This window comes from Herpailurus yagouaroundi, unplaced genomic scaffold, assembly GCF_014898765.1.
Source record: "Herpailurus yagouaroundi ecotype Mexico unplaced genomic scaffold, PumYag 29, whole genome shotgun sequence".
Taxonomy (NCBI): Eukaryota; Metazoa; Chordata; class Mammalia; order Carnivora; family Felidae; genus Herpailurus; species Herpailurus yagouaroundi.
Window position 1 is genome coordinate 178,554 of NW_024412377.1, and position 26,878 is coordinate 205,431.

Consider the following 26,878-nt stretch of genomic DNA (forward strand, 5'->3'; position numbering starts at 1 on the left):
GAGGGGGAGTGCTCACGAGGGGGTGTGCTCACGAGGGGGAGTGCTCACGAGGGGAGTGCTCACGAGGGGGAGTGCTCACGAGGGTGTGCTCACGAGGGTTGTGCTCACGAGGGGTGTGCTCACGATGGGGAGTGCTCACGAAGGGAGTGCTCATGAGGTGGAGTGCTCATGAGTGGGAGTGCTCACGAGAGGAGTGCTCATGAGGGGGAGTGCTCATGAGGGGAGTGCTCATGAGGGGGAGTGCTCACAAGGGGGAGTGCTCACTAGGGGAGTGCTTATGAGGGGGAGTGCTCATGAGGGGAGTGCTCATGAGGGGGAGTGCTCACGAGGGTGTGCTCACAGCTGCTATGAGGCCCAGGTGCTGCCGCCCGGGGACACACTGCCAGTGCGGAGTAGGCCCCCTCAGAGACACAGGCAGCAAAGGCACACAGGTGAGGGCCGTGTGCGGAAGGAACCGAGCCAGGCCAGAGCAGCAACACCACACACGTGGTTAAACTCCTCCCCACCCTGAGCTGCAATCACTCGGACTCACGCTGACCCCAGCAACATAATATAAGTCCCCCCGACATTGGAAAATATGGCTCACGTGGCCACGCGGCCGCTCTCAATCGTGTGGCTGTCCAGGGGCACTGGGGCCTGAGAGCCAGGCCTTCTGGTGTTTTCTGAACATCTAGAACCCACAGAGTCCCACAGATCCCAGCCCTTCGGCGTTGGAGGGAGGATACACAGCGTGACTGAAACAGTCCTCAGCCGACACAGGCCTGCAGCCGGGTCAGGACCTTCCCTCGGGGCTCCGTCCAGGCTCTTCACAAAGAGTGGACAGGCCTCACGGACCGACGTGCCACTGAGACGTGGGATTGTGCCAACCACGGAGCCCAGGTTAGCCACCTTCCGCCCGGTTGGAGCTTACGGGGAGACGCCTTTCAATACAGAGGCTTCGGCAACTTGAGACAGGCATGGCGATGCTTCCCTTGTTTGAATTTTAAAATTTCGGGACCCAAAGTACCCCAAGGTTAGCACAATCCTGAATTCACACACTCCTCAAAAATAAAATGAAACAACAAATCCAGCCCCAGGGAAGGCCAGTTCTGGCCCTTTGGGTCCCCACCACCCAGCCCCACCTCTAAGTTCACACCTCTCGGGACAGATCTGCTGAAAACGCGACTGTGCTACCTGCGGCCACTTTCCGTTCGACTGTGCCCGCCTCCTGATCTCCTCCACGGTCTTCCTGCGGGAATCCTGGTCCGACCGGGACACGAACACCGGCCGGATGTACTTTATCAGAGCTGGAAGGGAAGGAAGGCACTCGTGTGGGAACAGGCCACAGGACTGGAGGAGGGACAGCAGTGGCCCTGAGGGGCGGGCCGCAGTCGATGCGTGACCCCGAGGGAACCGAGCATCGGCAAAGCTCCCTCACACGGCAGCACGCAGCCCCACACCCTGCAAGGTCGGCAGTAACCGCAGCGTCCGTGGGCCTGTCCATCAGGATAAAGTGAGAAGAATGAGGCTGACCGCACCCCTGCTAACAGAGGACGGCGGGGAAGGCTCCAGGGTCAGAAGGGCCCCAGGCATGTGGTTTAAACACCACCCGCCCCTATTATGGGCACACCGTGTCTCTCGAAAACACGGGCTGTCGTCCTAACCCCAGTGACCTGGGACCGTGACTTCATTTGGAAACAGGGCGTCTGCAGATGCAAATGTACGACGAGGTGGTCCCGGAGTGGGGTGGGCCCCAGCCCAGGCCCGGTGTCCTCACAAGACGAGGAGGAGGCCACGGGACACCAAGGACTGCAGGGAAGGGCCAGGGGCTGCAGGGGGCCGTGTGGACTCCCCCCCCCCCCCCCCCCCCCCCCGCCCCGGACCTGCCCTGTCCACACCTGTGCTCTGCACTTCTCGCCCAGGTGGAGAAATCAACACCACCCAGCACGGGTGAGGCAGCCGCAAGCCCAGCCATGCGCCACAGGCCACATGTGCCACACAGCCCCCTGGTGAGGGGGTGGGTCAGTGCTCCCACCACCAAAGAGGATGGTTGTCGGGAAAGAGGGTCTAAACGTGGGAAGATACATCTTAGAAGAGAAACCTGGAGCCCACGTGTCCCGACGTGTCCACATCTGAACCCCCAGAACCTGTGCACGAAACCTTATCAGGGAAAACGTTCTTCGCGGATGTAACTAGTTACGGATCTGAAGATGAGACCACCCTAGACCATCCAAGGACAGGCGTCCTTATAAAAGACACACACACAGAGGCGGCCTGTGACGAGGGACGCGGGGCCACCAGGAGCTGGAAGAGGCAGGAGGGATCTTTCCTGAAGGCCTCCAGAGGGAGGGCGGCCCTGGGACACCCCAGCCTTGGACTTCTGGCTCCAGAAGGGGGTAGAAGCTTCCGCTCTCTTAAGCCACCAGTTTGGTAATTTGTCATTTGTCACGAGGCCTAGGGACACTTGCATAGCTGGGCTTCTGGTACAGGAACCAGTGCTCTGGGACACAGCTGGGGAGCTGTCCCCAGGCATTAGAGTGCCTCTGTGATACAGAAGCTGATGACATGCTCCAACACGTCACGACATCTGGGGCCACTTGTGTGTGCACGAGATGTAAAAGTTGTAACAACAGATGCTGCAAAGGAACCATAAGAAAAGGAAAGAACAGACCCAGGACAAGTGCCTAGGTCACATGGGTGTGACCTGTGCCGACCAGCAGGAGGGGGACTCACTCCCAGTAGGAGGGGAGAGGACTCACTCCCAGCAGGAGGTGGGGGGGCTCACTCCCAGTAGGACGGGAGGGCTCACTCCCAGTAGGAGGGGAGGACTCACTCCCGGTAGGAGGTGGGGAGGACTCACTCCCAGGAGGTGGGAGGACTCAATCCCAGTAGGAGGTGGAGGGGACTCACTCCCAGTAGGAGGGGGGGACTCACTCCCAGCAGGAGGTGGGGGGGCTCACTCCCAGTAGGAGGGGGGAGGACTCACTCCCGGTAGGAAGGAAGAGTACTCATTCCCAGTAGGAGGTGGGGAGAACTCACTCCCAGGAGGTGGGAGGACTCAATCCCAGTAGGAGGTGGGGGGGACTCACTCCCAGTAGGAGGGGGGAGGACTCACTCCCAGTAGGAGGTGGGGGGACTCACTCCCAAAAGGAGGGGAGGACTCGTTCCTAGTAGGAGGGAGGAGGACTCAGTCCCAGTAGAAGGGGGGAGGACTCACTCCCAGCAGGAGGGGGGGGGACTCACCCCCAGTAGGAGGGGGGGGGGTTCCCCCCCAGCAGGGGGTGGGGGGGCTCACTCCCAGTAGGACGGGGGAGGATGCCCTCCCAGTAGGAGGTGGGGGGCTCACTCCCAGTAGGAGGTGGGAGGACTCACTCCCAGGAGTGGGGAGGACTCGCTCCCGGTAGGAGGGGGAGGACTCACTCCCAGTAGAAGGGAGGGAGGACTCACTCCCAGTAGGAGGGGGGAGGACTCACTCCCAGTAGGACAGGAGGGCTCACTCCCAGTAGGAGGTGGAGGGGACTCACTCCCAGTAGGAGGGGGGAGGACTCCCTCCCAGTAGGAGGTGGGGGGCTCACTCCCAGTAGGAGGGGGGAGGACTCACTCCCAGGAGTGGGGAGGACTTGCTCCCGGTAGGAGGTGGAGGGGACTCACTCCCAGCAGGAGGTGGAGGGGACTCACTCCCAGTAGGAGTGGGGGACTCACGCCCCACATGGGGACGGGGAGCTCACTCACTTCCCCATATTGGGATGTTCCTGCTCTCTGCCTTCATCACGATGGAGGACATCGTCATGGTGACAGCGATGGCGTCGAAGTAGGAGGAATGGGGCGCCAGAGTGAGGATGGCAGCCTCAGAGGGTGGGGCCTGCTGCCCCTTCACCACCACCCAGTGGAAGCCTCCGGCAAACCACATGGTGCGCATGATGGCCTTGAGCAGGACGTCCACGACCCTGCAAAAGAAGGTGCTTGGTCAAACCGAGGCAGGGCAGGGGGGTCGCAGGCCGGCCCCGTCACGGCTTGTGAGCGTGAGGCCGGCCCCGTGCACACGGACCTGACCTGTCAGGCCATCCAGGGTGCCGTCCAGGCTGATCCGAAACGTGCACCGGCCGGAGGAGGGAAGAAAACAGGTGCTGTGCTTTCGTCCGTCTGTGTAGACGTGCAACATTGTGACTTTGTTAGGAAAACGGAAGTGGCTGTGCCACGCCTCACAGCAGTGTAAAGACACACAGAGTCCCGACCTCACAGACTCCGGGGCCGCAAGCATTGGAAGGTGACGGATTCGCATCCTGAGCACGGAGGTTTTAAAGAAACATCAGCCCACTAAAGCATGCCAAATGGAAGTAAAATCAGGAGTGAAGTCAGGCCGAGACCAGGAGCAGAGGCCTGTGGGGAGAAACCACGGTCCCACCTCCCTCAGGCTGCCCGTGGTCCCAGGACCGGATGCCACGCTGTTAAGCCTTTTCTAGATGAGATCAGGTGGACGATGACAGGACTGAGCGACAGAAAAGAGCCGGAAATCTCACGGGACTGATCCCCTCAAGAGAGTTCTGGAAGACGAGGCCCGACGGCTCTGAGCAGCAGTCCCTCATGGGGCCGCCTTGAGCCGCCGTCGCCTGCAGGGGATGAACAATCCCGGTGTGGTTGTACACCTGCTGGAGCCAGGCTCACACATCCCCACATCGCCACAACCGGGTGTGATCGCTTCCTTACGTGTCCAAGCGCACATTGCTAAGCATGTTTGTGTGCGCGTCTGCTAGTTTTCCTAACAGGAACACGTGCAAGAATCAAAGCCAGCTGACACCTGCTGATGCGTAAGGAAGGGGGCGCCGGGCAGGCTGTGGCGGAAGGGGAGCCAGTCCCAGGAAGCCGGGTGCAGGAGCGGGGGGCTGGTGGGAAGTGGGGACCAAATCCTGATGTTTCTGTTGGACACACACCCACCACCCCTCAGGCCAACAGGCCAAAGGGCACTAAGCAGAAGCGCGGGGGGGGGGGGGGGGCGGGCGGATGCATGCAGCACCCCTGACGATTCTCTGAGGTCTCGGGGATTGCCATCCCCAGGACACCGCCCACTGGGAAGAGCCGGCCTGCGGACGTGGAGCAGGCCTCCTGGCCCGACGCCTCCCGGCCAGGCTCAGGCAGCAACGACAAGCCTGAGGTGCCTGGAGCGTTTCCTGGGAATGGAGAGGCAGGACACAGACCTACAGGCACAAGGGCGTTCTTGCTGCATCGCCCAGGCGGGAGCCCAAGAACCTGAGACGTGAGCACAACCAGCCCCGTGATGGAGAAGAGACCGACCAGGGGAGAGGCTGCGGTCCACACCGTCCTCGAGCTGTTAGAATCCAGAACGGGGCGCTGTGAAAGGAGCAGGGGACGAGGCAACAGTCTGGCAAATCCAGCCTCTCGCTGCAGAAGCAGCCAGTTCCCTGGGAAGCTGAGGGGTGAGCAGGATTCCCCGGGGAACAGGCCGGGAAAATTTGGACACGAAAAATTTAACAGGAAACCACAGACTCCTACGACTTCCTTCGAGAGTTTTTCGAGTCCCCAGGGACGGACAGAAGATGCTAAAACTTCCAGAAGAGCAGATGGGCTACCCGGGCAGCACGGCACGCTCACATCTCGCGGCCCCGGGCACGGAAGGTCTGGAACCCGTCGTCTGCGCCCTGACAAGCTACCCGTCAACACTGAGGGGAAAACAAAGACTCCTGGACACGAAACGCACCTCAGTTTCTCCTGCTTGTCCTCTGAGAAAAAACCCCGATGCTCCACAAAATCTTGGGAGGGAAAAAACAAGGGGGGAAAAAAAAAACCCAACCAGGCCGAGGAGACAGACGACGCCCAAACCTGCAGAAAGTCGCTGCACCCAGCAGAAGAAGAACGTGTGATGGGGGGCCGGGGGCTCGGGGACCCCCAGGAGGAGAGCATCATCGCAGCGTGGACGCGAGGGGGCAGACGTGCAGGCTATGCTCGGGCTCAGCATCCCATTAGCAACAGGCGAACGAGAGTCTGTAACTGGAAATGAGGTTCGATGGGGCTCTAAGAGCGGGGCTGTGGCGCGATGGGACAGGTGTCCCGTGAGAGACAGACCGGAGCTGCCCGCCAGGTGAGGACCTCGAGAGAGCACGTGCGCAGGCCAGGAGCCGGATCTGCCTGATTCCAGCCCCCGCAACCTCGCGCTGTTCCCCAGCCTGTGGCACGTGGCTGCGGTGGCCCAAGGGGACTACCATCGGCCCTTCCTAACCATGTGAGTGGGCCCAAGAGGCAACGCCGAGGACCATCCTCCACCGCTGGTCGGGTTTTGCAAGATGTGCCGGTTGTTTACACGACTGTGGTTGGAAGTAAGTAAGTGTGTTGTGAGACTGTTCATTCCTCCCTTCCCTGGAGGCCCAAGGCTTTTCCTTTAGCAAGTCCGAATGGCAGCAGCTTACATTCGGCAAAGACCCTCCCCGACGGAGGAGCATCAGCCCGCTCAGACCCGCACGACTCTGCAAGGCGTGAAACTGCACACCTCCCGGCCGACCCCATGACTCTTCCGCACAGGCCCGTGTGCGCTAATCCGTTTCCTCCTAACTCCTGAGTCCCTGGATCAGGCATCTTGTCTCCACCTTCTCCTTTAAGGAGTTCAGTGTTGGTGGTACTCGTGTTTTCCCTCCAGCACCAGACCCAGCGCAGGGCTGTGCATGGCTCGCGCACACACACACACACACACACACACACACACACACACGTGTACACACCCACATTTGCATATACACATGCATTCACATATATACACATGCACGTGCTTGTATACAAATACACATACTCACGTACATACCTATACATGCATGTATACGTGCACATGCTTGCACATGTGCACACATACGCATGCACATGCTTGTACACACATATGTGCATGCACACTCGTGCACACACCCACATGTGCATATACACGTGCACACATTTGCACACATGCATATACATTCACACGTATATACACATGCATATGCTTGTACACACATATACATACATACACTCATGTACACACCCACACATGCATATACACGTGTGCACACATACACATCCTGCACGTGCATGTACATACACACAAATGCTCACACACAACACATGCACACTGACGTGCCCACACATGTATGTATGCATGTGCTCACATGCTCACACACATATATACACATTCATACATATATGCACACGCACATGCTTGTACACACACATGCACACATACAGGTACACATATGCACGTGCACATGCTTGGACACACGCACACACATGCTTGCACTCCCACACAGGCATGTACTCATGGTCGCACACACGTAAACGTATACACACTCATACGTGTGCGCACAGTGACGTGTGGTCTCCACGGACACAGACACCTCTATTTCTCGCTGCCGAGGACACTTCTCAGGCATGCTCTGGGCACACGAGGCACCTGGGAGGCAGTGGCCCATCTGTCACCGAAGGAGCCACGTGGAGCCGCACGGGGTGGGCACGGGGAATGGAGAGCAGCCCGGAGTCCCGTACTTTGAAAAGACAGAATCTGCACTGTGTGTGTGGACAGAGGAGGGGATCCCAGCCCAGGGACAGAGCTGAAGAAGGAAGGAATTAAGACAAAAATGCCGGGAAGTCGCGTTAACCTATCATGAGTCGAACCTCAAATTTTTAGTCAAATCACTTGTAGTTTGTCAAAAAAAACTACAAAAAACTCTGCTTTCTAGCCACGGATTCTCAACCTAGCGGCACTGAAATTCTGATTTCTATTTGGTCTAGATTTTGTTTGATTACACATCTGACACTAAATCCCTATTTTAGGGCTAAAACATTGAAAAACACCCTCCAGGTTAAGCAAACCTCAAATTTTTAGTCAAATCACTTGTAGTTTGTCAAAAACTACAAAAAACTCTGCTTTCTAGCCAAGGATTCTCAACCTAGCGGCACTGAAATTCTGATTTCTATTTGGTCTAGATTTTGTTTGATTACACATTTGACACTAAATCCCTATTTTAGGGCTAAAACATTGAAAAACACCCTCCAGGTTAAGCAAGCTCTTCAGAGAATTAAGAAACCCAAAAAGTCAGAACGAGGACCCCAGAGCCAGTGATGACCCCAGTGCACCCAAGTGACCACCGTGGACAGGAATGCCAAGCAGCTGTCCCTCCCTCGGGACCTGCTTCCTGGCGTCCCCGGGCCAGGGGCTGTGCTGGGGACAGAATGGGAACAGGTCACGGCCTGCCTTTGGGACCTCCGGGAGGGAGACAGACTGTGGCTCACTTGGTACCGATGATGGTCCAAGAACGTGAAACACGGCAGGGGGTGCACACAAAGACCCTGTGTGAGGGGTCCCCCAGGCACCTGGACCGTCCCCAAGCATGGCCACGCCTTACTCATCACTGGCTCAGCGAACGCTTGACTCGAAATTGGCCGTCTTTGCCCCGCATGTCGGTGCCCTGTGTGAGCACGACAGGTGCGTGTCGGGACCACGGGCACCAAGGACCCGCCAGCTCCCGCCTGCCGGCCGTGGGCATGATGTTCCTGCAGAGCAGAGAGCAGAGAGCAGACACGCTCCTGGTGCAGGAAGTCGAGCCTGTCCCTCAAACCCCTTAAGGCCCAGGAGCGAATGCCCTGGGCTCCGTCTGCCCTGGCGGCTCCACCCTCCTGGGCGGTACGCGGGTCAGCGGGTGAGGCTGGGCTCCAGCAGAGCTGTTGGTAAACCGAGTGCAGCTGGACCTGGCGTGTGCACCTTTCTGCTGACCCCTGTGCGGGCCTAGTAGTAACTCTTTCTGAACAGACCGTTCAAGGGCCCCGTATGGCTGCCGAGAGGCGTTAGGGTGTGGAGAGCGGGGAAGTCTCCGGGTTTACGACAGAAACGACAACTTCCAGGACGCTGGAAATACTTCTCGAAGTCCTCCTGACACTCGCCACCTTCATTTACTAATGTGTATACTCTGCGAACAGCTTTAGGAAGAAACAAGAAAATACTGTGATTTCATTTAACTTCCTGCGGTCCACGTTGGGTCTCTGGCTGAGACATATTCACAACTCGTCTGTCTACAGACGGCTCTCCTTTGTCAGTATCTGGTGAGCAAACGCAAGGGACCTTCCAGGTGTATGAAGCAGGGAGGGTCGCTGGACCCTGCAGAGACCAGACCAGCGAGAAGGCCAGACGCTGGCCGACACACAGCCTCGCAGGGCTGGGGACACGGAAACCCACGGGGAATCTCTGTGCCGAGGACACGCCAACAGCAGCCCGGCCCCAAAGGACCCCCTCAGGGCAGGGGTGCGGTGGGGGCACGGCAGGGGCGGAACCGGCTACTCCCCGAGGGGAAGGGGGCATGTGGCTGGCGGTGTCCCGGCCGGGAGAGGGCAGCCTGGCGTGCTCCAGGCCCAGGCAGGGGAGGAAGGCTGGAGGGGCCGGGGCACGCGGTGGCCCTGCAGACGGGTGACTTACTTCCGCCACGAGGCCGGGGACGGCTCGGGCTCCCTCTCCGAGGACCCCAGCGTGGCGAAGAACGTGAAGGGCCAGGCGAGCAGCATCGCGATCAGGACGAGCAGCAGCCGGATGGGGAAGAGTGTCAGCGTCATGAAGGCCATCTGGGAAGACAGAGGCGAGGTCATTCTGGAATCGGCGGACTCCGCACGGGCAGCCAGCCCGGAGCTGGCGTGGAAACGCCACGCCTGCCCTCACACGTGGCGGCGAGTGGCCAGGACGTCCTGCCGAGGCTCTGGGCTGCACCGCCATCCCCCAACCCCGGCGCCCACAGTCCCGCACGTGAGCCCCTCTGGGGCCCGCCCCGGCACACGCCTGAGTCCCAGCACAACCCGGGGACGCCTCTGCAGCGCTGAGGTTCCCCGCGGTGAGGCGGATGCGGGAGCTCAGGGAGCACTGGGGATGCCCGTGACTCTCCAACCCCAGGACATCACGGGCGGGAGCCCAGCAGAGAACGGGGCACAGCCAGCCCACCTCCAAACGGGCAGTCTGGTCGGGGTGACACCACGGGAGGGGCTCCGTGGGGATGGACACATGGTTCACCAGAGGGGTCAGGGAAGGAACACGGTGGACAGGTGGCCATGACTAAAACCAGGCGCCCGTGCGCACAGAACCAGGCTGTGGTCCCCGCCTGGGGGCACACGCCTGGGGACACACGCTCAGGAGCCTCGCGGTCTCAGAGGGCCAGCATCTCAGCGATCAGGGAGGAAACAGGGCAGGGGACGGATGGCAAAGCTTAAGCTTACAAAGGATTGGTGATCAACAGATGCAACTTACAATTACTTGCAGTAACACACGCTTCGAACGTGTAGGTTTCGGCGCAGGGAGGACAGAAAAGACAGGCCAGGAGAAAGTGCACAGCGACGTCTCCCAGCTCCTGGCCGACTGGCTGGCTGCGGGGCCCACGGCCGCGCCCCTGCTCGTCCGTTACCCGCACCGGACGGCCCTGCGGTTTCTCTGCAGGCGCTCCCGGGTCCCCTGTCAGGAGCTGCACCGCCCAGCAGGTGGGAGACAAGCCGTGTGTGTGAGTTTAAACTGTCTAGTGGCCCCACAAGGTGAGGAAGTGAACGTAGCACAGACATCACATCTGCTGTCCTGTGGTTGATGCTGGTGACGACATTTCCCATCAAGTGCGGACTTGCTCTGGGCTGTAGAAGATGTGCTTTGCTGACAAAAAAGCACCTTCCCGCCCCTGGGTTTCTGGGAGTTGGGTTTGTTCCACGTCACGAATGGGTGAACGCGACCTGCTGTCCTTCCTGCTTCTGGTGTTTGTTCGCTCAGCCCGCGTCCACCACATGCTGCTTTTAGACGTGGGAACCTTGGTCACAGCGCTGGGGTTTCTTTTTTTTAATGTTTATTTTGAGAGATAGAGAGCACAAGCAAGGGGGGCGGAGAGAGGGAGAGAGAACCCCAAGCAGGCTCCCCGCTGTCAGCACCGAGCCCCGCGTGGGGCTCGACCCCACAAACCGTGAGACCAGGACCTGAGCCGAAACCAAGAGTCGGGGATTTTTTTAAGGAACCGCTGAGTCTGCTCACCGATGCGTCTCTGGGTCGAGTCGGGGGCGGGCCTGACCCACGGCTTCCCTCCGGCGGATCCCGTGGCGTGGCCCCCCCTGCACACCAGCGAGCTGCCTCTCGGGGGAGTTTCCACGGTGATGCACACACAAGCGCTGTTCTAATTTTATTTTCATCGCTTACCTAGGTGTCCCACTTCCTCTGATCCTTCCGTGCTTCTGCCGCTGAGAAAATCCTCTCTGGGAGTCCCCAGCAGGTTTTTCCTCCCCTAACCAATCTCCCACCCCGCACGCGTCTGCAAGAGAACCGAGAAGCTGCCCGTGGCCCTCTCCCGTGCCTCTCGTCACCCTGCCCTGCCGTGTAATCGGCATTGTTCGTGCCCTCTGAAACTTTTCGGCCTACACTGACTGGTATTTTTCTACTCTATCAGCCTGTTTACTGAACCAGTTTTGGATGGGTTTACCGTCCCCGGGGCCAGTCGGTCGGTCGTAGGAATTTTAGCTCCTACAGGCACCCCGCTTTTTTTTTTTTTTTTTTATTTTTTTTTTTTCAACGTTTATTTATTTTTGGGACAGAGAGAGACAGAGCATGAATGGGGGAGGGGCAGAGAGAGAGGGAAACACAGAATCGGAAACAGGCTCCAGGCTCTGAGCCATCAGCCCAGAGCCCGACGCGGGGCTCGAACTCACGGACCGCGAGATCATGACCTGGCTGAAGTCGGACGCTTAACCGACTGCGCCACCCAGGCGCCCCAACCCCGCTCTTACTCGGACTCTAACGTCCCTCTTGACTTCTTGAGGTAAAAGCACAGAGCGGTATTTACGGAAGCGCCCCATTTCCCGCTGCCACACTGAGAACGCCCAGCTTTCTCCAGCCCCACAGTAAGTTCCGGACGGCTGGCTGCAGGCACCCCGGACGGCCTTTACACCTGCTGCCCGCGCGGGACGGGCCGAGGGACGACCGGGCAGCAAAGCATGTGAACAGAGCCCGCCAGGAAGTGTTCACAGTGCGAGGGTGCAGCTGCGATGCTGCTCGCCCGCCATCAGGCCTACCCCCCGCTCTGGGTCGACAAAGACGGAACCACACGGGTTCCTGGAGGGCGTGGGAGCGCCAGCCCCGCCCCGTACCTCTGAGAACCACAGACGGGGACGGGGACGGGGAGGCGAGGCGCCCCTGGGGGGCGGCGCCCCGCTCCCTCCAGGGGTGACCCAGACCCGCCCGGTGCCCAGAGTCAGGGCACGTGTGCCGCTCCTCACGTTGTTAATGACATGTGTTCCCGTGGGTGGCCAGCAGCTGTTGGACCCTGGACACGACACATGAGTGACCAAAACTGACTGTGACGACAATTCGCGCACCTCTTACACGCATCCCGAGAACACCACCTGGTTTCCGAGTTTCACGGCGAGCGGGGAGGGGGCGTGTGAGTGCCCAGCACGGGCCGGGGCTCTCAGCTCACAGACGGGGCTCGTGCACAGTGTGGTGAGTGAGCGTCACAGGCCTGCAGTGACCACCTGGCTGGGCCTGAAGGACGGGGAGAAGGTGGACACGGGTTTACGAGGGCCACGTGAGCGGCTTGGGGAAGGCGAGCACCTTCGGGGGGCCCATGGGGTGCAGGAGGGCCCCGGCCACCTGGGCTAAGACCCCGTGTGTTTCCCGGGCTGCTCCCCAGGACCCCATGACCCTGCCTTGACCTTGCCCCAGCACTGGGCCCACGTGCTGTCCACTGGGCTCAGCCCTGCCCCGGAGAGGCAAACGGTCCCCAGAAGGGGCAGGACTCGGAAGGCTTCCTGCAGCCTCTTCCAGAACGTTCTGTGGGCTATGGCCACTCCTCCTGAATTCCAGGCTACCGGCTGGTTGGACCCTCCTGTCCCCTTGCATCTTCTGGCCCACCTGCGTCCTTCCCAGGCCCGGCCACCTCCCGGTGCCCTCGCTGTCCACCACGCCCTGTGCCCAGCCTGTCGGAGCACACTCAGAGTTTCCAGCCACAGGACCACAGGCAGGGCAGCCATGTCAGCCACACGGACGTTCTCAAGTATGCTGGGGCCGAGGAAACGCGTGCTCAGAACGTCCTGGCTGGACTGGAAAACAAACAGGGCCACAAGCAGACGAAAGGGGTCAACTGGGCTGTTTCCAGGCAGTTCCGGCTCAACGTTCGGGAGGCACTGTAATTAGCAACTAGGCTGGACACGGTATTTCCTTCCCGGAGCCAGCGGGGGGCGTCCCATTCCCCAGTGGGAGTGTGCTGGGAGGCAGAGGGGGGCCCCCGGGGAGAGAGCGGGTCTCCGCCCACCACAACCGGAGTAAGACCCAGCTCTGTGCTGGACTCCCTGGGTGGGGCGTGCCCGCTCCCACCGGAGCCCCCCTCAGGGCGGCCCTGGGCCGGAGGGCGGGGTCAGCGGGGCCTCAGGGAGAGAATGCTAGCCTTGCCCCCGGCAATGGCACAGGGCAGGGGCCAGGGGCAGCAGTGGCACACGGGGAGGAACGCTGCTGACCAAGCAGGAAAAGGCTGCTAACACGGGACCCGCGTCCCCTCCAAGATGCTCAGAGGGCTGCGGCCTGTCCCTGTCAGGAGCCCCAGTCACACTCAAAAGTGCCAGGCCGGCCCTCCCATGAGCTGAGGGTTTATAACCCAGTCCCGGGGGGCCCGCGGTGACAGTCCCTGGCTGAGTCGGTTCACGCTCCTTGGAAGCTGGCTTAGATACACGGTCCCATCGGAAAGGGGTCCCCAGGAACAGACGGTGCCCTCCAGGTTCACGGTTGCCCTGAGTCACAGAGCAGCTGTTCTGGCCCGGTATGCTCTGTCTGGAGTCCCCGCTGGAGCAGACCCAGGCGCAAGGAGACCCTCACGGCCGCCTGCAGGCTCCCAGAACTATTTCCTGCCAGACGGAACCAGGGCTCCTGGGCAAAGGCACTCCCAGCGGGGGCAGAAAACGTGGAAGGGGTACCTGGAACCCAGCGGCACAGCAGAGATGGGGAAGGCAGGCAGAGGTCCCTGGGCCCGGGAGCCCCCGCGGCAGACATGCCACTGTGACCACGGTAAGAGCCATCGATGAGGTAACGGAACTTCACCCGTGCTCACGAGTCCATCAACCAGGCGCACACGCCCCACCTCACTGGGGGCCTCCGCGGACCCCAGGAGACCAGCTCCGAGTGGCACCCGGGCCAACAAGGGCGAAGAATCAGGCATCGTGCTGTCCATCCCGAGACTGTCCCTTGGGGCAGCCACGGGGAGAACCCGGGAGTGTCCCCACGGGCTTCCGGAACCCACCACTCGCATACACCCATGTGAAGGGGCCTGTGTGGACGGAGACAGACATGTGAGCCGGGCGCCGTGTGGATGAGCCACGTGACAAGCCAACAGAAACAGAGCCTCCTGATTCTGGATCAGAAGACACGGGAGACACGGGGAGGCGATCGGTAAAACGCAGAGCAAGACGCTCAGGGACAAAAGCCCCAAACACACCGTAAGAAAATAAAAGCAAGGAGCTGGAAGGAGGCTCCAGGGGAGGACGTGTGTGAGGCTCCGGGGTTGATGCCCGCGGCCCTGCTCGAGACACATGCGCACCCGGGAGCATCTACAGGTCAAGTCTGGGCTTTGCTTGCGGATCAGTGAGACCAGGGAGAGAGCGGGCGTCGGCGAGACCAGAGTGGCCGGAAGTTGGCGACTGCTGAGGTGGGCGAGGGTGGGCATGGGGCTCACTACATTTTCTCTGCTTCAGTGTTAGGGGCTGAACCGTGGGCCCCCCTTCAGTACTGATGCCACAACCCCCACCCCGCCTCCCGACGTGCCCATACTGAAGACAGGGCCTTGGAAAAGGTATTAAGGTACAATCAGGTCACCAGAGCAGACCCTAATTCCATAGGACAGGTGTCCTTATACGAAGAGGAGACTAGGTTACAGACACGCACAGAGGGACGGCCGGTGAGGACTCACGGAAGTCACGGCACCTCCACGCCAAGGAGAGAGGCCTCAGGAGGAACCCACTCTGCCCACGCCCGGGTCTCGGGCTCCCAGCTCCCAGGACCCGGACAGATAAACGCCTGCTCTTAAAGCTGCAGGTCTGTGGGGTCAGCACCCGAGCACACTCACTGGCGTCCGTCTCAAACCTCCCGTAGGAAGACGGTTCTAATGTAAAACGTTCCCCGATTCTCAGTGAGCTTACCGGATCCGTGGTCTGGAGCTGTGGTCACAACACCCCTGCTCAGGCTCACCTGGCAGCCACTCCCTCCTCTCTGCCAAGGCCATGAAGGCCACCAGGACCGCCGACATCATCGTCACGCAAGCTGGTCCAAGCGCCTTGTGTTTCACAATCAACACAGAACCGCCGACAGGGTGCACGAGAGACAAAGACCTCGGGTGCACATGAGGAAGGGTCCCCGGTGTCTCCACCTGTGCCGCCCTGTGGCAGGCCAGGTCACTGCAGTGACACGTGTCCTCGCAGGGCGTGCACAGGCTGGCCAGGCACCGAGATATCGTGCGCCCCCAGCGCACACCGAGGGACCCCAGCCTGCGGTGCAAGGTGCTTTCGGGGGGGAGGGCAGGTTGCAGGGAGAGCGGGTTCCAGGGCCAGCATGCTTCAACTGCAGAAAGGATAATCACCACCATCCAAAGGACACGAGAACGTGTTCCCAAATGCACTAGAGAAAGATGTACCCTCCGTGTGATTTGAGAAAACAGGAGACACACGCGGAGGCACCTGCCGGCCACACACAGTGACACACGGTCCTACCCTGCACTAGTTCCACCCAGCGGCTTAGAAAGTCTCGGGGAATGGCGCTCACACACGGCGAGCACCCCATCAGCCCGCAGCCCACACACGCCCCTCCTGGAGGCTGCTGGACACACGGACGAACGAGAAAGCGAACGTGGGAGACCACAGCTCGGCACCGTGGCCATGAGGCTGAACACAGGGCCCGGGGCCCACCGGCTGTGGTGGAGGCCAGGTGCACCTGGGGTTCTGCGAACAACCGTCCTCTCCCACGAAGCTGCGCGACAAGGCGCTACGGGTGACAGCTCAGGGAGCCTGTGTGTGCAGCTGGCGGGCCCAGCTCCCCGGGAGCCGCTCGCGCGGGTGTTGCTGCTGACAGCATAGCCGGATGGTGCCACCAGGGGACACTGAGGCGATGGTCACTGTGTGACAGGTGCTGGTGGCCAGCCAGAGGGAGGAGCTTCGGGGATGGACCAGAAGGGACCGGCTCCCGGGGGAGGAGCTTCGGGGATGGACCAGAAGGGACCGGCTCCCGGGGGAGGAGCTTCGGGGACAGACCCAAGGGGACCGGCTCCCGGGGGAGGAGACAGGGCTGCCACCTTCACATCAGTTAGACCCCAGTGTTCGGACGGCACGTTCTTCCAGAACAACAGAGCCCAGTGAGCGCAGGGAAGGGAGACGATCACGAAGGAGCAAGGCCCGGGGGGATGGTGGAGCCTGGATTAATGGGGGTGCTACAAATACAGTGAACACGGGAGAGGGTCCAGGAGGGACCACGGGCACCCTGAGCTGGCAGTGAGGTGCCATCTGAACGGTGGCCTGCCCACACCCAGCAGGACGGGCTCCCAGGGCCAAGCAGGGAAGTCCCAGACTTGTGGACACTGGGGGGCTCCCAGCCCAGAGACCCAGCTCACTAGCTGAAGGGACGCCTCAGGACCAAGTCACCGAAGGGCTGCAGTTCCGGGAGCCACACTGAGAGGGAACCAGCCCTATCAGGTAGGCCCAGTGGCTCGGGGGCTCGCAGGGGCTCATCTTCTGAAACGAGCCTGCATAGGGCTCAGGGGCTGAGGGCACCCTGGCATCTGGGGTGGGTCTTGTAGTTTCCTCACACAGCACCCTGGGGGGCTGGCCTGGGTCGCTCCAGGCTCTTCCCACGAGGAAAGGAGAGATGAGACACACGGAGTCTACAGAAAGATCGCCAGGGCAACGTGGGATAAACAGAGGAGAACCCTACCTGGGAAATCGCTCTCTTCTCTTTGCTGTCACTTATTTAAAAATTCGAAAGCAAGTTGTTTTTGAAAATCCTGATTTAGAACAGACAGAATATTCCGAAACTGGGAAGCCAATGCCCAATGTCCCCCCGCCTCCCGAGCCTGTTACAGGAGGGAAGCGGTCCACAGAGCCACGTCCCCTGGGGCCACTGTCCCGCGACGCAGCAACAAAACACATACATCTACCTTTCCTTCTAAAGAACTTAGAAAACGTACAGCAACTGTCACAAGAGAGCGATCAGCTGGCAGTCCAGTGCTTCCCTGCACAAACCCCCGGCCTCAGAGCCTCGGAAGGAGAGAGGCCACGCGGACCCAGCGCCCTACAGATGCCTGCCCAGCAAGCCAACCTCAGAACACACATCCCCTCTGGGTCCCCACAGGGGGACGGAGCAGGGGACGGGGAGCACGCTGTGCCCCAAACGCACGCGGCAGGGGTGGGGATAACCACCTCCTTCCAGTAGCTTCCTTACTGGAAAGCAGACAGAGGGAGCCGCGCCCTGATCTGTGCTGCGATGCTCCCACGTCCTCACACGCGGCTGCTCTCACGCAAAGACTCCCCTCCACGAAAAGACAAAACATGGAGCGAGGCTAGAAATCTGGGGGGGGGGGGGGGCGGCGCAGGGACGTGGGGGTCACGTCGGAGGCACAGCTCTGTCTTCACTGGGCCTCCTGCGTGACTGTCATTGTTTACTCTGGTGTCAAATCCCCATCGGACTGACCGTCCTTTCCTGGCTGATGTGTGCAGGTGACAGTCTTCTCGCCCCTGGGCTCCCACGGTCCCTCACCCTGAAGCCGTCTGTCCGGCCGTGTGACTATCGGGCCATGCTCACCGCTACACAGAAGCTATTTTTTCTCAGCTCTCCCCCTCAAACCTAAAATTAAATATAGCGTTCCTAAAACCTGATTTTTTCCCTCAACCCGCAGGCAGCCCTGGTCCTGTCCGTCCGGCGCCCTGGTCCTGTCTGTCCAGGAGCTTTCAAACCTCATCTCAAGCACACTCACCCAACCTGGAGTTTCTGCAAAAGGACAGTCTTTGGGTAATTCACTCTGAGTTTGCAACCTGCAACGCAGTCCAATGGCAGAGCCGTTTTCCCAGACACACACACACACACACACACCCCCCGTGCCTGACACGCTGGATGGCCTGGCTCGTCGGGCAGCAGCAAACAGCTGTGCGGTTCCCTGTGGGATCAGAGTTGCTCTGTCCACGGCACCCCGGGGCACGCACCCCGTAACCAAGGGAATCTGCACTACACGGTCCTCCTCACCTGCCCTTTGACGAGCGTCTGAGGGCCCGGGGGGCAGAGCTCAGAGCCTTGCAGGGGCTCAGGCCTGTGTCTGGTCTGTCACCAGGCACTTCATGGGGCCCCGTGTGCAGGCCCCCGGCGCCAGGGCCCACAGACAGTCCAGCTGGCGAGAGAGGCGTGGAGCCAAGCACACGGTCAGCGGGCAGCCAGGAGGGCAGTTCAGGGCCCCCGGTGAATGTGGCAGAGACAGAGGCCCGGGGGGCCCCGAGGGGGCGGGCAGGGCACTCGGGGACATCAGGAGATGCCTGCCACACAGACTCCAGGTCCCCAGGAAAACCCACCAGGGGCTGGGCCCCCAGGCAGGGGAGGGATGCAGCTGCCGGCGGAGGAAGGCCTGGGAGAGCAGGGACCTCGGTGTCCCTGCTGCGCAGACAAGACAATGAAGGACCGGACGGGCCTGGGGGCAGAGAGGAAGACCCCCGGACCCCTGCCGCACTGTCACTGTCACGGCTGCCACCTCAGCTGCCCAGGCTCCCCCGCTGGCGCCCAGCCCTGAGAGCACGCTGCTGGGCGGCGGCACGATGCCCCCTCCACTGAAGACCCGCTCCTACCTGAGCACCTCTGAGCTCCCAGGGCCCCTCGTGTGCTTCCCCCCAGTCTGGGCTTCCCTGAGCTCTCCTCCATCCGGGCCACATCAGGGTTTCAGCCCAAGTGCACCTGCAGAGAGCCCTGGGGGCGGGGGAGGGGGGGGGAGCAGCGGCTTGGGCTGGGAGTAGGCAGAACACATGCGCTGGAGAACAAGTTCACCGGGCCAGCGCACGCACGCCAAGTGTCTATCGCGAGCCAGAGCCAGCGTGCTCCCAATGCCCACACGGAACGCACACCAGTGGGGACAGCCCTGGCTGGCTCACAGCCCTGCGGGCAGCAGCAGGCGGGGGGAGAGGGCTTGCCTGCGGGCAGGGGCAGGGGCGGGGAGGGGAGGGAGCACCTATCCTCCAGGGGAGGGGACGGGAGAGCTCCCCGCTACCTGGTAGGGTTTGAGGAAAGACAAGACAAGAAGTGCAGGGCCCTGCGTGGGGGGAGGGGGCGGTTGTGGGTGTTCGCGGCCGGCCCCTCCAGGCTCAGATGGCCAGCAAACGCCCTCGGCCCCCGCCTCTCCTCGCCCCTCCCACCCACGGAGTTTCATGCAAAATCTCATTTCCTCAGGGTCTTCAGGACCCCCGAGCTAGAGCCCAGAGCTCTGTCCCCCGGTCCCTGGGACTCCACGCTGCCAATCCTGTGCCCCCGCAGACGTGAAACTCCAGGCAGGCCAGAGGCCCTTCGCGGGTCCCGGGTCACCCTGAGAACTTAGCGCCCCGGCCTGGCTCTCTTGGCAGGTGCTCAGGAACAGACCAGCGGGACAGAAGCAGAGACACCATGAAGGGTAAGATTTCTGGGCTGGACGTTCCACTCTGGGGACGACGCTCACATCCAGAGCAGGAATTGGCCCAGATCCCTATTTGAAGACTGTAGGAACTCAGCGACAACTGACCCGTTTCCACAGGCGTCTCACCTGTGGGGCCAGGACACCCTGTAATTACACGTCCTCAGAAAGGGAGCTTTCCAGGCACAGAGCTCCCACCTACAGGGTGGCGGGAGCCCTCTCCCCCACAGATGGGTACAAGCCCAGGCTGGGAGCACGGCTGGAGGGGGACACGTCCGGGGAGGGGGCTGGGGGGGGGGGGGAGGGGGCGGCACATCCTGGTGAAGGAGGGACTGGGAGGGGAGGGCCGCCCCGCCCCCAGAGGCACAGTGCCTCCCCCAACCCAAGGGGGCTAAGGGGAGGGACCAGGACCTGACCAACCAACCAGGGAGTAGGCGGGAGCAGGGAGGGAGCACGGAGAAGGCCCCCTGTCCCTGTCCGCTGAGCAAAGGAGGCTCAGAAGCAAAGCACAGGGTCAGAGTGCAGCGGGGCCTTTGGGGATGAGCACCTGAGTCCCTGTGCTCCGGCCGCACCAGGAGCTGTGAGCTAACCTGCCCACGAAGCGTCTGCTCCTCCCACAGCTGCTGCCCCGGGACACAGCAGGGCCCGGCCCTGAAGCTCAGTCCTGACAAAGTGACGCTCAGGTCAGGTCCATCCATCCGAGGACACAGCCCGCAGCTCCTAACAGCAGTGTCTCAGGTCGGGGCGTGTCCTGGCACGGAAGGGGGCGCAAGGGTCCTGGGGAGCAGCTTACCGTCGCTCGCCTCACGGTCAGGACTGCTTCAGCCACGAGCAGAGCAGAGCAGAGCGCAGTCCGAGGGGCAGGGAACGTGCGAGGGGCACCAACCTGCCCTGCCCGGTGGGGGCCTCAGGGCTGGCGTGCGGCAGGGAGGAAGACTGAGAAAAATAAGTAACTGTCAATCCTCCCTCCCTCCCTCCCCCCCCCCAGACGCACCTGAGAGGCACAGACCCGGTCCCCCCAGCTGTTCACCCCCACAGACACACCTGGCCTTGCGCCCTGGGAAATCCCTTATCTCTAGGGCCCTCGGCAGGATCTGAATAGAAGAATCTTGAAATTCAAGAGCTGAAGCATTTCCAGAGGCTTCCAATCCACAGAGAGCCTGTGGGGCCCAGGGTCATAGCACATCCTCAGTCCCTTGCAAGGGGCCCCTCCTGGAGCCCTACGATGCCCTGCCTCCAGCTGCAGACACCCCCGTCCAGGCACCTCCTACCCCACTCCCCTCACAGACTGAGCGCCCCCAGGACATCTCCGCTCAACCTCACCCCCAACAGCTGGCTTCCCCAAAATGATGGCTCCAGGGCACCATCTGCGGGAAGCTCCTGGGGAACCTCCAGGCCCTGTCCCCCAACTGCAGGGAGCCCCTTAACCACATGCCGCCTCCAGCCCCCAGCTGTGTGAGTCCCTCTCCAGCTGCAAGGAGACTCGAGGGTACATTCTGTCCCCCCCCCCCCCCCCAGCTGTAGGGAGCTCCCAAAGCATCCTGGCTGTCTGCCCACCCAGATGTAGGGAGGATCCTGGCTCTGACCCCCCAGATATAGGGAGCTCCCAGAGCATCCTGGCTCTCCCCCCCCCCCCACCAGATGTAGGGAGGATCCTGGCTCTGTCCCCCCAGGTGTAGGGAGCTCCCAGAGCATCCTGGCTGTGTCCTCCCTCAGATGTAGGGAGGATCCTGCCTCTGACCCCCCAGCTGCAGGGAGCTCCCGGCCCACCGTAACACTTTCGGGGTGAGGGTGGGTCTCACACCAAGCCTGGCAGCGGTGGAGAGGGGCCTGGGAGCTCTCTACCCCAACTACCCTGGGGAAGGGGAAGTGTGGAGTGGGCTGGTCCAAGCGCTCCTGGGCACAGCACACAAAAGCCACCGGGACAGGATGGGAGGGCGTGGGGTGGGGGCCGGAGGCAACGGTGGCCGTGGCTGCTCTGGGGGGCAGGGGAGGGGGACTCTGAGCTCCGGGGGGACTTGGGAGCTGCTGAGCTCCGTGGGCCCACGAGGACGTAGAGCTCGTGAGTCGCATGGCACAGAAGTGACTAAGGACTCAACTCCTTCCTGCTGGTGAGAGACTTAGCGCCACAGGGACGGGGTTCCGCCGTGGGCCCTACGCTGGGAACATTCAGGGCCTGATCCCAACCAGGCCCTCAGCCCTGGGATTCCCGGCTGTCTTGGAGTAGGGTCACTTCTGGGCATGCTCTATGTGGAGCAGACCTGCCCGCCAGGCCTCAGGGACTCTGTCTGAGCCCGGCTCTGTGCCCCCGTCCTACGGGTTTCAAATATTAACACTGCTAAAGATGCTCTTCAGAAAGACTTTATGTGGGAAAAGAAATCACCACACTGGCTCTAAGACGGAAGTAAGACTCGTGGGAGTAAAAAGGCCACGGTGTCCAGGCACCTGGAACACGTCCCACGCGTGAGCACTGACGGAGCCAGCGGCTCTGCCCAGCCGGTCCCTGGCAGCTTCGTGGGGCATCAGCAGGTGTGAGAGAACTGAGGGGACCCTGTGCTAGAAGAGGCGGGTGCCACTGCTGCGTCTGCGTTTAAGGGCAGCATTTATTTATTTTTTAATTTATTTTTTATTTTTTTCCAACGTTTATTTATTTTTGAGACAGAGCATGAACAGGGGAGGGGCAGAGACAGAGGGAGACACAGAATCTGAAACAGGCTGCAGGCTCTGAGCGGTCAGCACAGAGCCCGACGTGGGGCTCGAACTCATGGGCCGTGAGATCATGACCCGAGCCCAAGTCCTGAAGTCGGACGCTTAACCGACCAAGCCACCCAGGCGCCCCGAAGGGCAGCATTTAGCAGAGGTGCACTCACTGAAGTGTGCAAGGCTACCACACGGGGAAAACACAAAACACCAGGAACGTGCAACTCAGTCACGCTGCTGCCCGTTGTGAAAGGGAGGGCTGCAGGATGACTGACTGGGCCTGAGAAGCACAAGCACCTGTCCTCACGCTTCAGACACACCCTTCGCTCTGGCCTCATTTGCAAAACAATCTGCAGACTTACAAAGGCTTGCGGAACACCAGAAATGTGGGAAACACTCCTCGTCCCGACCCACTGCAGCAAACTGTGAGGGGCGAGCTCTGGGGACGGACGTTCGGTCCAGGACGGGAAGGTCAGAGAGGCGGAAGGCCCTGGGGGCAGGAAGGTGAAGGAACAAAGTGCCAGCAAGGCCCCAGGTCTCTGGCAGGGTAGGGGTGAAGCTCTGTGAAACACGATTTGTGGGAGTCCTGCTCAGACTCGCAGGAACAGAGCGCTCAGGACACGTCCTCGGACTTTCTCCACCATCTGGGGCGAGGCCTCTGGTGGGCGGATGCCTGCGGGGGCAGAGGGCGGGCAAGCACCGGCCTCTGCAACAGGGCGCTTGACTGGCCAGTTTCAGGGGCAAAAGCTTCGTTTTCTAAAACGAGACGTAAAACTGACAGTACTTTGTTCAGTACTCTGAAATTAAGAAGAACGCAAAACATGACTGCGTGCGCGCGTCCATACTTGCGTGTGTGTGCATACACACACAGTAAGACTCTGTTTCAGGACCAGAGAGCAGGCAGGATGGAAAGTCAAGTCTCTCCAATCCCGGACCCCCTTCCCCACTCCTCGACGCTAGCCACAGTTAAGTGCAATGTGCTCGCCCTTCCGGAAAATGAGAACCGGATTACAGGCGGCTCTTGGTGCAGTCGAAGAGACAGCCAGTCCCCGAGGGCAGGGCTCATGGGCACTGAGCCTGCCTGGGCGTCCGGGGACCTCGGAGTCTACTCACCTGGGACACCAGGACGGGCGTGGGGCCTCCACCCCCTGCCTCGGGGGCTGCGCTGCCCGGCCAGCGGCAAGGACGCTGCACCTTACTGGGCTACACGTGCACCAACGGAGGCCGTGCTCTCAGGCTCCCAGGGCCCCGCTCCAGAGCCTCAGACCCCCAGGCAGGGGGGGGGGGGGGGGGGGCCCGGGCCCCGCTGCAGCCGGCCCTCTGTGTCTTCCCACGCGACGCCTGCTGTCCTGGAAATCCTCATTCCCATGTTACGTTCCTCCCGGCTTTCCATTGCCACCCGCGGCTCACGAACACCAGAGTCAAGCTGCCCTCCCCTTTATGCACCCCTTCACGCTCTTCAGCAGAGCAGTCTCGTGCGTGGAGTACCCAGACAGAGGGGCAGCAGGAGCATTGGGGTGGGTGCTCGGAAGCCTGGCAGGTCAGAGAAGCAGCTGGAAGCCACCAGGCCTGGAAGTGTGCGGGGTGTGGGACCCCCGGCCCCAGGAGGGCCACACCTGACTCGGGATGCAGGCTGAAACCAGGGGCACCCGCTGCCTGCCTGCCTCCCTCCCTCTTCTTTCCTTCCTTCCTTTTCTTTCTTTTTCTTTTCTTTTCTTTTCTTTTCTTTTCTTTTCTTTTCTTTTTTTTCCTTCCTTCCTTCCTTTCTCTTTCCTTCCTTCCTCCCTTCCTCCTTCGTCCCTTCCTTCATCAAAACTCATGTATTTGGACAGAACTTGGAGACAAAGATCACCTGCCTCTGGGAAATTAAAACTGCACACAGGCCTCCCTGCAAACGTGCTGGGTCGGAGCCTGTCCCTGCGTTCAGCCTTCATGGCAATGCTCTCTGTGGATTTAACTGGGAGAGGGTGAACCCCGCAGTGTCCTCACATAAAGGACTCCGTTCCAAGGTGTAAAGGAAGCCAGACTGTTTTCTGGGAAGTACATTCTAACCCTAACCCTGGCCCAGGTCACAGGAGTTCAGAAATGAGGAAACATCAGAGCTGGAAGTGGGGTGCACTCACACCTGGGGGTTCCAACAGGAAGTAACCCCCAATACCCAGGTGACAGACACCGCTTTGGGACTCCCAAAACAGCAAATCACCACGAGGCTAACCAATTCCGTACTATTCAGTTTTCATGTCTTAACGAGTTATTTTCTGCCCAAAGAGATACTTAAGCTCCTTGCTAAATCTGCTACTAAATGACAGATGGCCTGGTCATTAGCCTGCAGGTGACTAACAGCCCCTCCCCAGCGGCACAGGTGAGGGCAGGCGCCCTCACCACCTTCCCCTCACTCGGAATTTAGGTGAGTCTCTGAGCAGCCCTTGGCTGTCTCAGTCACTGCTGGATCGGTTTATTTACTGATTCAGGAGGCAGGCTCTGTATGCTTCCACAGGCTAGTTTCCTCTGTGGAAACCTTTGCATAATACGGTGCAGAGAAGTAAAAAGCTTCGCAGAGAAGTAAAAAGCTTCGCAAAGCACCGCTTTGTGAAAAGCAAAATGTTTCTGCAAAGCGAAACTCGGAAGTTAGCATTTACAAGTTACATACTCCAGACCACACTGGGGACAGCTGAACAGTAACCACAGCTTTGCCACCAACGTATAAGTACACCACGAGGATTCTGGCGAATATTCTGACACGGCCTCTGAAAGAGCGCAACCAGGTGTATACAAAGTAACCTTCCCTTTCTGAGGGGCTGAAACAGTCCATTCACCTGTTCTTTCTTGAGCGTCTTCCAGAATCTGTGAGCCAACATCTAAAACCAGAATCTCTGCCTGGCGCTAAAGAACAGCTCCTAGAGCTGCTCCAAAGCCCGGCGGCTCCACGACCCTGCGACCGGGGCCTGAGGGGTGTGGTGGATTTCTGGCTCGGCTCTTACATCCGGCCCCCTTCGCTCGTTCACTCACTCTACAGCTAGCTGAGTGTCCACAGTGCACCTCGCCTGAGCAGTAAGCACATAGCTTGGGACAGGACAGACCTGGCCCCTGTCCGTCCACAGTAAGGGGGGCGAGGCTGCAAAAGTGACAGGGATGCAGAGGTAGGAGGCACAGGCAGGAAGATGCAGGCTTACAGCAGCTGGCGCCCAGGGGTCAGGCTGCAGGTGGGGCAGGGCCTTGGAAGCCACCCGGAAGAAGAGTCAGGGCTCCGTCCCAGGGCAGCCCTCAGAGGGTTCAGAGCCATGGATCACAGGGGTCGGCCGGTGGGCGGGCCATTCAGGAGCCCAGAGGAAGCTGCTGCGCTCCTACCCCCCTCACAGCTGGGTAGGGCACCGCAGGCGAGGAGTTCGAGTCCTCGAGCCAAGGAACGCAGCAGAGGGAGACCAAAGACCACACAGGCAGGCAGCGACTGGCGTCTGGCTCCAGACAGACACAGGGACAAGGCCCAGGAGCCGACTGGGATGGCCCTGCTTTCTCCCGTCACCAGAAGGGATGCCACCCGACCTTCTCTCCTCTGTCCTCAATCTTGTGCCCACCGTTCCCTCTCCCACCACAATAACCAAGTCCACCTAGAGGATGCTTCGAGAAAAAGCAGGCAGCCCACGACAACTTCAGACTGGGTTCAAGAACTTTTCACTTTGATATTGTTCCAAGTGAAAAACTTTTTGCATTAAAGAAATCTAAGTGTCACCCGAAAAAGTTCTGTCACAGCGGAAAATATACTCTCCGTCAACTGGACAACAGCTAAAGTCCTAAATCTGTACCTGTTTCTATTACGGTTTTGGAGCTAAAGGAAAGGCTGTACTGAGAGCAGTCTTACAGAAACGCGAACACAACGAACAACCAGAGGCCCAACACTGCCAGGAAGTGCACCCCACCGGGTCAGGGTGCCAGCCCCCACCGGGTCAGGGGGAGGCGCACCCCCACCGGATCAAGGTGGGCGCACCGCACTGGGGGGCGCACCCCACCGGGCCAGGGAAAGCGCACCCTACCGGGCCAGGGGGGGCGCACCCCCACCGGGTCAGGGAGGGCGCACCCCACCGGGTCAGGGAATGGAGCCCACCTTGGAAACCCTGGATCGATGTGAAGGAAAAGGACCAGTGTGGGGCCCCACTGCCTCCTGCAGGCCCCATCCTCAGCCAGGACCAGAGGGCGCCACGAACAAAACTGCACACTGTTCCCTCCGGTCACGGAACCGAGAGTACATAAAGCCGATTCCGTTACAGACGAACCCGGAGGAACCCCCTGCACGCTCGGCAGAACACAACTTGCAAACGCAGAGGCGGACATCCTGCCGCTCCCTTCAAGGCACCTCGCGCGGGCTCGAACGAGCCACGAGGTCCCCACACAAGAAGCTCATCAAGCGACAAAGTCCCATCCCGGGGGCGGGGGGGCCGCGCCTGTCCCTCGTGGGGCCTGCGAGCGGCGGGAAGGGACGCCGGACCGGGGGACCGCGCGGCGCAGAGCGACGGGGATGCAGGGATGGCGGGAAGGGGGCGTGGGGAGAAGGGATG

The 26,878-nt window shown here is 60.7% G+C and overlaps 1 protein-coding gene and 1 long non-coding RNA gene across 4 annotated transcripts in view; one reads left to right on the forward strand and one right to left on the reverse strand.

Moving 5' to 3' along the window:
- The window catches only part of LPCAT1 (lysophosphatidylcholine acyltransferase 1), a 43,160-nt gene extending 17,962 nt beyond the window's left edge, over positions 1–25,198 (reverse strand). The window contains exons 1-4 of the mRNA XM_040493390.1: positions 25,142–25,198; positions 9,422–9,564; positions 3,712–3,926; positions 1,174–1,286 (exon numbers count right to left, since the gene is read on the reverse strand). Coding sequence (XP_040349324.1) covers positions 1,174–1,286; positions 3,712–3,926; positions 9,422–9,564; positions 25,142–25,183 — 513 coding nt within the window. The 5' untranslated portion in view covers positions 25,184–25,198. The remainder of the gene's footprint in view (positions 1–1,173; positions 1,287–3,711; positions 3,927–9,421; positions 9,565–25,141) is intronic.
- On the forward strand, positions 2,781–3,520 carry LOC121042203 (uncharacterized). Of its 3 annotated transcripts, XR_005796037.1 has the most exons (4): positions 2,781–2,848; positions 3,028–3,106; positions 3,157–3,279; positions 3,412–3,520. It is a non-coding gene; the product is annotated as an uncharacterized LOC121042203 (long non-coding RNA). The 3 variants fall into 3 exon arrangements; XR_005796038.1 differs by lacking the exon at positions 3,157–3,279 and having other exon boundaries at positions 3,387–3,482; XR_005796039.1 differs by lacking the exons at positions 3,157–3,279; positions 3,412–3,520 and adding an exon at positions 3,313–3,367.
- Positions 25,199–26,878: the final 1,680 nt, after the last annotated feature.